General features: G+C 66.8%; 4 protein-coding genes across 6 annotated transcripts in view; 2 read left to right on the forward strand and 2 right to left on the reverse strand.

Annotated features, from left to right (window-relative positions):
- LOC121336831 (vacuolar fusion protein MON1 homolog B-like) overlaps nucleotides 1-795 on the reverse strand; it is a 5,931-nt gene extending 5,136 nt beyond the window's left edge. Inside the window, exon 1 of the mRNA XM_041406335.1 lies at nucleotides 5-795. The gene's annotated coding sequence lies outside the window, so the exon portion shown is untranslated. The remainder of the gene's footprint in view (nucleotides 1-4) is intronic.
- Nucleotides 335-2,452, forward strand: LOC121336832 (transcription initiation factor TFIID subunit 4-like). Its single transcript, XM_041406336.1, has 6 exons — nucleotides 335-425; nucleotides 842-1,069; nucleotides 1,664-1,739; nucleotides 1,818-2,029; nucleotides 2,103-2,177; nucleotides 2,302-2,452. Exons 1-6 carry the CDS (start codon nucleotides 335-337, stop codon nucleotides 2,367-2,369), a joined length of 750 nt encoding a protein of 249 aa, XP_041262270.1. The 3' UTR covers nucleotides 2,370-2,452.
- IMP4 (IMP U3 small nucleolar ribonucleoprotein 4) lies at nucleotides 2,449-6,940 on the reverse strand. Of its 2 annotated transcripts, none has more exons than XM_041406317.1 (9): nucleotides 6,790-6,940; nucleotides 6,286-6,394; nucleotides 5,838-5,921; nucleotides 5,013-5,122; nucleotides 4,118-4,250; nucleotides 3,377-3,531; nucleotides 2,949-3,043; nucleotides 2,803-2,873; nucleotides 2,449-2,713 (listed from the first exon to the last, which is right to left on the reverse strand). In XM_041406317.1, the coding sequence occupies exons 1-9, from the start codon at nucleotides 6,790-6,792 to the stop codon at nucleotides 2,601-2,603; spliced, it is 873 nt and encodes a 290-aa protein (XP_041262251.1). In that variant the 5' UTR covers nucleotides 6,793-6,940; the 3' UTR covers nucleotides 2,449-2,600. The 2 variants fall into 2 exon arrangements, with proteins under 2 accessions (XP_041262251.1, XP_041262250.1); XM_041406316.1 differs by having other exon boundaries at nucleotides 5,013-5,224.
- A 123-nt stretch (nucleotides 6,941-7,063) lies between these two features.
- Nucleotides 7,064-9,556, forward strand: CCDC115 (coiled-coil domain containing 115). 2 transcript variants are annotated; one of them, XM_041406325.1, is made up of 7 exons: nucleotides 7,064-7,091; nucleotides 7,738-7,838; nucleotides 8,120-8,223; nucleotides 8,510-8,601; nucleotides 8,790-8,918; nucleotides 9,104-9,316; nucleotides 9,393-9,556. In XM_041406325.1, exons 1-6 carry the CDS (start codon nucleotides 7,085-7,087, stop codon nucleotides 9,289-9,291), a joined length of 621 nt encoding a protein of 206 aa, XP_041262259.1. In that variant the 5' UTR covers nucleotides 7,064-7,084; the 3' UTR covers nucleotides 9,292-9,316; nucleotides 9,393-9,556. The 2 variants fall into 2 exon arrangements, with proteins under 2 accessions (XP_041262259.1, XP_041262258.1); XM_041406324.1 differs by lacking the exon at nucleotides 7,064-7,091 and adding an exon at nucleotides 7,288-7,358.
- The last annotated feature ends 183 nt before the right edge of the window (nucleotides 9,557-9,739 follow it).

The raw sequence follows: 9,739 nt of genomic DNA on the forward strand, positions 1-9,739 counted from the left end.
TCACCGGCCGCGCTCCCGCTCCCGCCGCCACCGCCGCTTCCGGGGCTGCCGCGCCGCGCGCCCCGTGACGTCACCGCGCCGCCGCGCCCACCAATCACCGCCCGGCGCGGAGGAAGGGGGCGCGGCCTCCGCGCGCCGACCAATCAGCGGGGGCGAGGCCTTGCCTAAAGAGTGACGCCTCTTTTGGCGGGTTCTCCTGCTCCACCCTCGTCCCTCATGACTCCCTGTGACGTCACACGGGGGCGTGACCGGGACGCAGCCTCGTGACGAGGGGCGGGGCCACAGCGATCCCTATAGCGGCTATAGGAGCCTGGCCCCGCCCCCGCGGGGCCATATGGGACCCCTCAGTCTCTGGGGGTCCCCCAGACCCCTGCGGGGCTCTGTGCCCCCCCTGCACGGCCCCATCGCCCCTTCAGCGCCTCCGGGTGCGCGCCAGGAGCCACAGACACACCGGGGCGGCTCCAGGGGACCCCAGGAGCTCCAGGGGACCCATGCAGGGTCCATAAGGACACCCACAAACCCTACAGAGGCTCTGAAGGGTCTATAGAGCACCCCCAGACTCACTGCAGGGGCAATAGAGACCCCAAGAAACCCCAGAGAGCCCCAAAACAGCCCCTGCAGTATCTATAGGGACCCTCAGGCTCCCCCCCAAATGGCCACAGGGAATTCCCAGCGGAGCCTTAGGGCCCAGCCCAGGGGCAGGGCTCCAGCCGGGGGCGGGGCCCGCGGCACTCAAAACCCCCCAGATCCCCTCTGTGCCCCACAACACCTGAGACCCCCCGGGACCCCCATGGCGCCTCCACCGCCCCCCGGCCACCTCAGCCTGGCCCGCGGGCTCCAGGTGAGAGGGGGACCCCGGTCCTGGGGGGGCCCAGCCCCGAGCCTGGGGGGCCGCGGGCATCCGGGGCGGGGTGGGGGCACGAGGGCGGCCGCGGCACTTCCTGCCCCCGGAAAGGGGAAGTGACACAAGGGACCCGGCCGTTCAGGGGGGACCCCAAGAGCTCGGGGGGCCCCGAGAGGTTGGGGGGGACGCGGGAGCTCCGGCAGCCCCCGTTTGGGGGGGCCGCAGGTGACCCCCTGCCTCCCCAGCCCCCCCTGTACCAGGACGCCGTCGCCCGCCGGGCCCTGCGGCCCACCCTGCTCAGGTGAGTGCTCGCAGCGGGGACAGGTGACCCGGGCAGGTGTCCCCTCCCTCGCCGCCCCTCCCCTGCCCTCCCCACAGGAGCGTTTCGGTGCCGGCCGAGCCCCCCGCGCCCCCCGCCATGGATGTCACCTACGCCGTGGTCAACAAGCCCCGCCGGGGGGGCGGGGCCGCGGGGAGAGGCCCCTCCCCTTTGGGAAGAGACCACGCCCCCTTCGGACGAGACTCCGCCCCCTCAGGCACGTGCTCGCTGCCGGGCAGCCCCGTGCGCCGCCCCTCCCCCAGCCCGGCAGGTGAGTGGGGGGGGTTGGGGGGGTTTGGGGGGGCTCAGGGGTCCCCAGGATCGATAATTCTGACCCTGGTTCGCCCCCCAGGCTCCCCCAGACCCACGGACGGCGCCTACGAGGTCGTGACGCCCCCCACTGACACTGGCAGCGGCCCCTGCCTGGGTGAGCATGGGGGTCCCTGCTGTCCTGGGGGGGGTCTCGGTGTCTGGAAGGGGGCTGGGGGGGTTTGCCGCAGGTGACCCCCTGCCTCCCCAGCCCCCCCTGTACCAGGACGCCGTCGCCCGCCGGGCCCTGCGGCCCACCCTGCTCAGGTGAGTGCTCGCAGCGGGGACAGGTGACCCGGGCAGGTGTCCCCCCCCTCGCCGCCCCTCCCCTGCCCCCCCCCACAGGAGCGTTTCGGTGCCGGCCGAGCCCCCCGCGCCCCCCGCCATGGATGTCACCTACGCCGTGGTCAACAAGCCCCGCCGGGGGGGCGGGGCCGCGGGGAGAGGCCCCTCCCCTTTGGGAAGAGACCACGCCCCCTTTGGACGAGACTCCGCCCCCTCGGGCACGTGCTCGCTGCCGGGCAGCCCCGTGCGCCGCCCCTCCCCCAGCCCGGCAGGTGAGTGGGGGGGGGGTTGGGGGGGCTCAGGGGTCCCCAAGATCGATAATTCTGACCCTGGTTCGCCCCCCAGGCTCCCCCAGACCCACGGACGGCGCCTACGAGGTCGTGACGCCCCCCACTGACACTGGCAGCGGCCCCTGCCTGGGTGAGCATGGGGGTCCCTGCTGTCCTGGGGGGGGTCTCGGTGTCTGGAAGGGGTCTGGGGGGGTTTCAGGGGGGACATCAATGTCCAGCCCCCCTCCTCACTGACCCCCTGCTCCTCCCTGCAGGGTTTAACTTCCGCATCGGGAAGCCCAAGGGCCCGCGGGACCCCCCGGCCGAGTGGTCCCGGGTGTGAGGGGGGGTCTGGATCCCTGGGCCCCCCCCACAGAGGAGGGGCCGCAGCAGAACCCGTCTGAACCTTACAGCACCCAATATAGACAAAAGTGATTTATTCTGACAAATAAAAACTGATTGTGAGAAACCCAGCCGTGCCTGGGGGAGTGCAGAGGGGTCTCAGCTGCCGAGGTGGTCTCAGGTGTGCAGGTGGGTCCCACCTGGGGGGGTCCCCAGGGGGGTCCTGGGGGGCTCAGGTGGCGCTGAGCAGGCGGCGCTTGGGGGCCGTGGCCGTGTACGGGTGCCAGCGCCACTCTACGTCGGCCGCGTCCCCCTGATCCAGGGTCCCCAGGCGGATCAGGTAGGCTGGAGGGGACACGGTGGGGGATTGTTGGGACATTTGGGGACACATGGGGACTCTTTTAGGGCTGGTGGGGACAGCAGGGGACACTCACGCCTCAGCTGGAAGCGGGGTCCCACCTCTTCCAGCTCCACCGTCCGCCCCCGGCGCCGGTACACGTGGTTCCTGTGGGGAGGGGGGAGTCAGAGGGGCCCTTGGTGGGGGTCTGTCCGTGTCCCCGTGTCCCCACGTGTCACCCACCGCACTAAAATGACGTCATCCTCGTTGGCGAAGGTCACCACGCGGCGGCTGTCGGGACGGGGAACGGGGAACAGGTGCTTCAGGATGGTCCCGACCTACGGGGGGACAGGGATGGGGACAGGATGGGGACAGGGATGGGGACAGGGATAGGGACAGGATGGGGACAGGGATGGGGACAGAGATGGGGACATGGATGGGGACAGGGATGGGGACAGGGATGGGGACAGAGATGGGGACAGGGATGGGGACAGAGATGGGGACACCCCATCCCTGGGGCCTCCCGTGTTCCTCCCCATTGTCCCCATTTCCTTCCCCATGTAACCCCCCGTATCCCCTCACATCCCCCCAAGTGTGTGTCTCCCTTTCCCCTCCCGTCCCTCATGTCCCCATTGTCCCCCCATGTCCCCAGTGTCCCCCCCCGGCCGTACCCTTTTTCCCAGAGTGGAATCCAGGCGCAGCAGCAGCAGGTGGGGGGCGGCCAGCGGGGCCCCCCCGAGCCCCCCGACCTCCTGGCGCAGCACGGCCCCGCTCAGGGTGAAGTGGGCAGTGGGGCCGTGGGGCAGGTGGGACACGGTCAGCCCATCTGGGAGGTGGGGCTTGATCAGGACACACCCACAATCAGGCCACACCCCCTTGGGATTAGCCCCACCCACTCCCTTGATGCCTCAGGATTTAGATTTTTTGTTTTTCAGATTCTGTGCTGCTTTAGTGTGTGGCTCTGAACTTTGTATTAAATGTAAACTCCCTGCACAGAGTAAGGAGACAATTCATTTTCTAGCTGGGGACCAAGGACAAATGTTCCAAATCTCAGGCTCAAGAGCATAAACAATTTGGATTGTAAAGAGAAAACCAAGAAAAATGGAGCTTCATAACCTAAAGCTGTGACTGGACAATTAACTCCAATATGCAAATGAACCAGAACTTACAAAAGTGGGAGACCTTGTGCCCACTTGTCCATTTTATAACATTTTGGTTCAGCGTGGGTGCCACCCTGGCTCTTGTGCTGCCCAAGGTGGATCCATTGAGGAAATCCTTTCAATGAATTATTAATTAACCATGCCTAGCTCTGTTCTAGCTCACCCTTCCCAAGGCATCCCCCCAGGTCCTCCCCTCCAAGCAGAGACCCCAGAAGGTGACCCCAGCCCCCCCAGGACCCCCGGGGCACTGACCGGGCCGCCCGCGGGTCTCGTGCAGCACCAGCAGGTCGGTGACCCCCGCGGCCCGGCACGCCGCCACCAGCGCGCCCAGCTCGGCACGGCCCCGGTTCATGCGGCGAGCGCCCGGCAGCAGCAGGCACAGCTCCTGGGGACGGGGACACGGGGTGGGCTCAGTGACAGCCCTGTCTGTGTCACCCCTTCACGCAGCGTCCCCCCACTGGTGGCACTGCAGTGTCCCCGTGTCCCCCAAATCACCTCCCCCATGACCCCCAAATAACCCCCCTGTGTCCCCCAAACTGTGTCCCCCAAATCATCCTCCCTGTGACCCCCAAACCACCCACCAATGTCCCCCAAATCACCCAACTCATGTCCCCCTCTGTCCCCCCAGCACAGGGTGACAGGGTGACAATCACAAACCCATCCCTGGCCACGCCCCTTCCCATATTTCAGGGTCACTAGAAGCCACACCCACAAAGACTCCTCCCATTCTTATGGCTTTTACTGCCCAGCACTGGCTCAGCCCCCAAGGGGTGGGGCCAAACAAACCCCTCCCCCTGCCCAGCCACACCCACACAAAGCCCCACCCCTGCTTGAGGCCACACCCCCAAGGGAGCAGTCACAGGGGTGGGGTCAGGGTGCTAAGGCTGGGCCACGCCCACCTCAGTCCCACCCACTTCAGGCCACACCCAAAACTGGCTCCACCCCCCCACTTGGGCCACACCCAAAACTGGCTCCACCCACTGATCTTAGGGCACACCCAAACTGGTCCCACCCACTCAAGAGCACCACACCCATCTTAGGCCACACCCAAACACAGCCCCACCCACCCCAGAGCCCCACCCATCTTAGACCACACCCAAACACAGCCCCACCCACCCAGGCCACACCCATCCCTGGCCACGCCCACCTTTGCAAAGAGCCTGAGGCGGGCGCTGGGGTCACGTGACGTTGTCACCATCACTTTGGGGGGCTCCAGCCCCGCCCACCTGTACTCGTCATCCTGGCTGTCACCGGTCTCTGGGGGCGGGGCTTTGTCAGGCCACGCCCCCTGCATTCCCAGCTCCGCCCACTGCAGCCACACCCACCCCGGGGTCGCTGGGGTCACGCAGTGAGTGGGTTCTGGGGGATTTTGGGGGGAAATGGGTTTAATTCCCATTTTGGGGGATTCACGGCTCACTGTGGGGGGAACCAGGCCCAGATTTGGGGTGCAGCCCAGGCTGTGGCCGTTGGTGCAACCCCACACTCACTTTGGGGTGAATTTAATCTCATCTGGGAGATTTAAAAACCCACACAGAATTTGAGGAGACTCCTAAAAACGAGGCCAGTCTCGTTTTTCAGGTCTTTTTTTTTGGCTGCCTCCCTCCTGTCCCTGGATTTCCCTCTCCCCATTTTGGGGTCCAGCTCATTCAAGGGTCTTGCCTGCCCCCCACCCCTGGGTTTGAAAGTTCCAATTTCCTCCAACTTGGGGGTCCCTCTCCCCATCTTTCCCCCTGATTTGGGGGTCCCTCTCCCCACCCTCCCCCCTGATTTGAGGGTCCCTCTACCCCGATTTGGGGTGCCTTGGTCCCAATTTGCAAGTCCCTCTCCCCACTCTCCCTTCCCAATTTGAGGGTCCCTCCCACCCCAATTTGGGGGCCCCTCCCCCCCGATTTGGGGGTCCCTCTCCCCAGATTTGGGGGTCCCTCTCCCCCGGTTTGGGGGTCCCTCTCCCCCGGTTTGGGGTCCCTCTCACCCCCCGGTGCCTGGAAGTCGAACTCGAGCTCCTTCTGCAGGGCCAGCGCCTCGTGCCGCAGCTCCGTGGGCAGCAGCCGATTCTCTGGGGGGGGGGAGAGAGAAACGGGGGGCTCAGACAGGACCCCCAACCCTCCCCATTCCAATACCCCAGCCCCAAATGACCCCCTGGGCCCGCAGCACCCCCATCTCCCCTTTTAACCCCTCTTTAACCCCCCAAATCCCTTAAATTCCTCTCTACCCCCCCCAGACTCTCCTCACCTCCTCCAAATCCCTTTTGCCGCCCCCAACCCCCTTTTCACACTCTCGGAATCTCTTCCAACACCCCTTAACTCTTCCCAAACCCCCTGTAACCCCCCCAAATTCCTCCCGGTCCCTCTCCACCCCTCTCGCTGCCCCTGTCCCCCCTCCCAGCCCCTCTCTCTCGCCCCCTCGCCGTGCCCCGGTACCGTCCAGCGCCCGCCGCAGGGTCTCCTTGCGCTCCCGCTGCCGCTGCTGCTGCTGCTCCCTGGCCCGGCGCTGCAGGTACTCCCGGCGCTCCCGGGCCTGGCGCCGCAGCTGCGACACGGGGACACACGCGGTGACACCGGCGGTGACACACGGGGAGGTCCGGTGTGGGGGAGATGGGGGAATGAGAGGATGTGGGACGCGGCGGGGGCGCTGAGGGGGCGGCGGCGAGGGATGGGGGACAGCGGGGATAGCGGGGGACAGCGGGGACACCGGGGTACCGGGGACATCGGGGGACAGCGGGGACATCGGGGGACAGCGGACACAGAGTGTGAGGGACGCGTGAGGGGGGATATGGGGGCGGTGGGTAGGGGGGAAGGCCCTCTGTGGGGGCCATGGAAATGAGAGGATGGGGGACACGGAGGGGACGCCGGAGATGCTATGGAGGGATGGAGGGGACACGGGGGGGACACGGGACCACCGAGCCAACCCCCCGCGCCCCTCACCATGGTCGCGGTCCCTCCGCGCCGCTCCTCACACGCCGGCACCTCCCAGCACTGATGCCTCCCATTGGCCGAGCGTCGGCGGACCAATGGGAGCGCGCGGTGCTGCGGAAGAGGAGAGGAAACACTATGCCCTCACTCAAGATGGCGGCCGGGTCGGCGTCACCCCGTTGCGCCGCCGGCCCTCACGCAGGCCCCGCCCACCAGGCTACCACGCGTGCTGATTGGTCGAAAGGTGCCGGGGCGAGCTGCAATTGGACGAGGCGGGGCCGGGCCTGAGACCGCGCTGAGGGCGGCGATGGACGGTGAGGGAGGGTCGGGGGCTCCGGAGGGTCTCCGGGGGTTGTTTTTAGGGCTCTCCGGGGGTTGTTTTTAGGGCTCTCCGGGGGAAACACTATGCCCTCACTCAAGATGGCGGCCGGGTCGGCGTCACCCCGCTGCGCCGCCGGCCCTCACGCAGGCCCCGCCCACCAGGCTACCACGCGTGCTGATTGGTCGAAAGGTGCCGGGGCGAGCTGCAATTGGACGAGGCGGGGCCGGGCCTGAGACCGCGCTGAGGGCGGCGATGGACGGTGAGGGAGGGTCGGGGGCACCGGGGGGGTCTCCGGGGGTTGTTTTTAGGGCTCTCCGGGGGTTGTTTTTAGGGCTCTCCGGGGTTTTTGGGGGGTTTCCAGAAGATAGGAAACGTTTTGGGGTGGTTTTGGGGCTCTCAGAGAGCCTGAGGGTTTTTTCAGCGGGTTTCCGGGGGTGCTTTGATGTGGTCTCTGAAGGCCCGGAGGTGTCTGGGGGTGTCCCCGGGGACACGCGTGACACCGGCGGACACGGGTGACACCGTGGGGACCCGGCCGATCCTGGGCGAGGGGGGGCTTTTGGTGGGTCTGGGGGAGCCCCTGGGGTCCCCCCGGCTGTCGCTGCGGGGTCCTGAGCCGTGTCCCCCCCCCGCCACCGCAGGGTCGCTGTCGCTGTCCCTGGACGCGGCCGCGCTGGAGGTGATGGAGGCGCTGGAGCTGCTGCAGCAGCGGCGGGAGCAGCTGGAGCAGCACCTGCGGCAGGTGAGGGGACACAGCGGGGACACAATGGAGACACGCCACCCCTCAGGGGGACACTTGTGAGGAGGTGCCACCCGCCACAGGGATGTGCCAACCCCATGGGGAGACACAGCTGGGGACTGTCCCCAGCTGTGGGGATGTGGCTGGGGACACACCACCCACCCTGGCACATACTGGAGGAACACGTCACCTACTGTGGGGACACACCACGGTGTCTCCTGTGTTTCCCCCCAGGTGACTGTCCCTAATGCCATGTTCCTCTGTCCCCTTCAATGTCCCCACAGGGGTGGCTGTCCCTGGCTCAGGCCCGTTACTCCCTGGGTTGTCACCGCGTCTCGTCCCTGCAGTACGGGGCCACCATGGTGCCCCGAGTCCGTGTGTGCCACAGGTGGGGGACATGAGGGGACAAGGACACTGGGGGGGACACGGGGACACTCAGTGGGGGGGTGGCAGGGCCACAGGGAGGGACATGAGGACATGGGGAACACACCGGAGGGGACACAGTGGGGTGTCCCCAGTTTGGGGAGGTGACACAGGGGTGACATCAATGTCCCCAATGTGAGGGGAGGTTTAGGAGTTCTGGGGGGGTGACTGAGGGGTGCTGGGATGTCCCTGTGGTGGCCAAGTGACACCAGGGCAGGGTGGTGACGCTGTCCCCAATGTGTCACCCCCAGGCAGGACCCGGAGGGATGCCCCCACTTTGAGGAGGTGCCTGGAACAGGGGGAGACCCCGAGGACCGCGACCCCCAGCAGGAGGGGGGTGACGGTGAGAGGGGGGCTGGAGGACGGACCCGGGGGGGTCCTGTGGGTGTGGGGGTCCCCAGTGGATGTTGGGGACAGATTGGGAGGTCTGGGGATGTCACCCATGGGTGCTGCGGAGGGGGGGGCCCTGTGGGTGCTGCGGGGTCCCTCAGTTGTTTACGGGGGGGTCTCTGACCTTTCTCTCTCCCCCAGGTCTGCGGCAGCGTCGGGGAGCCCCCGAAAAAGGGGGGACCCCCAGCCGGCCCCCCCCGGACCCCCTGGGCTGGTTTGGGGTCCTGGTGCCCCCCAGTCTGCGGCAGGCCCAGGGCAGCTTCCAGAGGGGTGAGGACTGGGGGAACTGGGGGGAACTGGGGATCCCCAAAAAACCAGCAAAGGTCCCCAAACCCAGAGGGGCCCAAGAATGGGGGGAAATGCCCCAAATCTGGGGTGTCCCCAGAACCGGGAAGGGCCCAAAGCTCACGGCCCCCGTGACCTCCTTGGTCCCCCCGGTGTCCCCCTGTCCCCAGGGGTGACGCTGGCCGTGGAGGTGGCCGAGCTCCAGGCCACCATGGAAGCTGCGGCCGCCCGGTACCGGCAACTCCTGCGGCAGAAACGTCACCTGGCCGGGGTCAGCGGGGACAGCCAGAGCCCCACTGGAACCCCTGGGGACAGCAAGGACACCGAGCGTGACACAGTGACCTCAGCGACTGCGTGAACGAACACCGAGGACACGTCTGCAGGTGACACACGGGAGCACAGGTGACACCGTGAGCCACGGGGACATAGGTGACACGGGGCTGTGCTGACCCTTCACAGGTGACACAGCTGCCACCAGTGACATGGAGGACAGCAGCACCTGCCTGTGGGTGACACCTGTCCCCAAGGGTGACACAGGACTTTGCAGGTGACACCGAGCTCCGCACAGGACTGAGGGGGGGTCCCCCCATGTCCCAGTCCCCAATAAAGCCACCCTGCTGCCACCATGGGGTCATTTATCACCGTTGTCTCGTGCCAGCTGTGCCAGTGCCACCATGGCCAATGCCCCTGCAGGGTCATTTGTCACTGCTGTCACACCCTGGCCATGCCAGTGACACTGCAGGCTCATTTGTCACCACTGTCCACAGCAGTGCCACCATAGGGTCAATTGTCACTGCTGTCACGTG

Source organism: Onychostruthus taczanowskii, unplaced genomic scaffold (assembly GCF_017590055.1).
Source record: "Onychostruthus taczanowskii isolate IOZ18803 unplaced genomic scaffold, ASM1759005v1 scaffold249, whole genome shotgun sequence".
Classification (NCBI taxonomy): domain Eukaryota; kingdom Metazoa; phylum Chordata; class Aves; order Passeriformes; family Passeridae; genus Onychostruthus; species Onychostruthus taczanowskii.

What these genes read in the sequence shown, in the direction of transcription:
- LOC121336832 (XM_041406336.1), top strand. Translation starts at nt 335, where the DNA reads ATGGGACCCCTCAGTCTCTGGGGGTCCCCCAGACCCCTGCGGGGCTCT. An exon ending in CGCCCCTTCAGCGCCTCCGG is followed by an intron (nt 426 to 841) that starts GTGCGCGCCAGG and finishes CGCGGGCTCCAG; the next exon opens with GTGAGAGGGGGACCCCGGTC. An exon ending in CCCCTCCCCCAGCCCGGCAG is followed by an intron (nt 2,030 to 2,102) that starts GTGAGTGGGGGG and finishes TTCGCCCCCCAG; the next exon opens with GCTCCCCCAGACCCACGGAC.
- IMP4 (XM_041406316.1), bottom strand. An exon ending in ATTCCACTCTGGGAAAAAGG is followed by an intron (nt 3,044 to 3,376) that starts GTACGGCCGGGG and finishes GTCCCCCCGTAG; the next exon opens with GTCGGGACCATCCTGAAGCA. An exon ending in ACCCCGCTTCCAGCTGAGGC is followed by an intron (nt 2,714 to 2,802) that starts GTGAGTGTCCCC and finishes TGTCCCCTCCAG; the next exon opens with CCTACCTGATCCGCCTGGGG.
- CCDC115 (XM_041406325.1), top strand. An exon ending in TGGAGCAGCACCTGCGGCAG is followed by an intron (nt 7,839 to 8,119) that starts GTGAGGGGACAC and finishes ATGTCCCCACAG; the next exon opens with GGGTGGCTGTCCCTGGCTCA. An exon ending in CCAGCAGGAGGGGGGTGACG is followed by an intron (nt 8,602 to 8,789) that starts GTGAGAGGGGGG and finishes TCTCTCCCCCAG; the next exon opens with GTCTGCGGCAGCGTCGGGGA.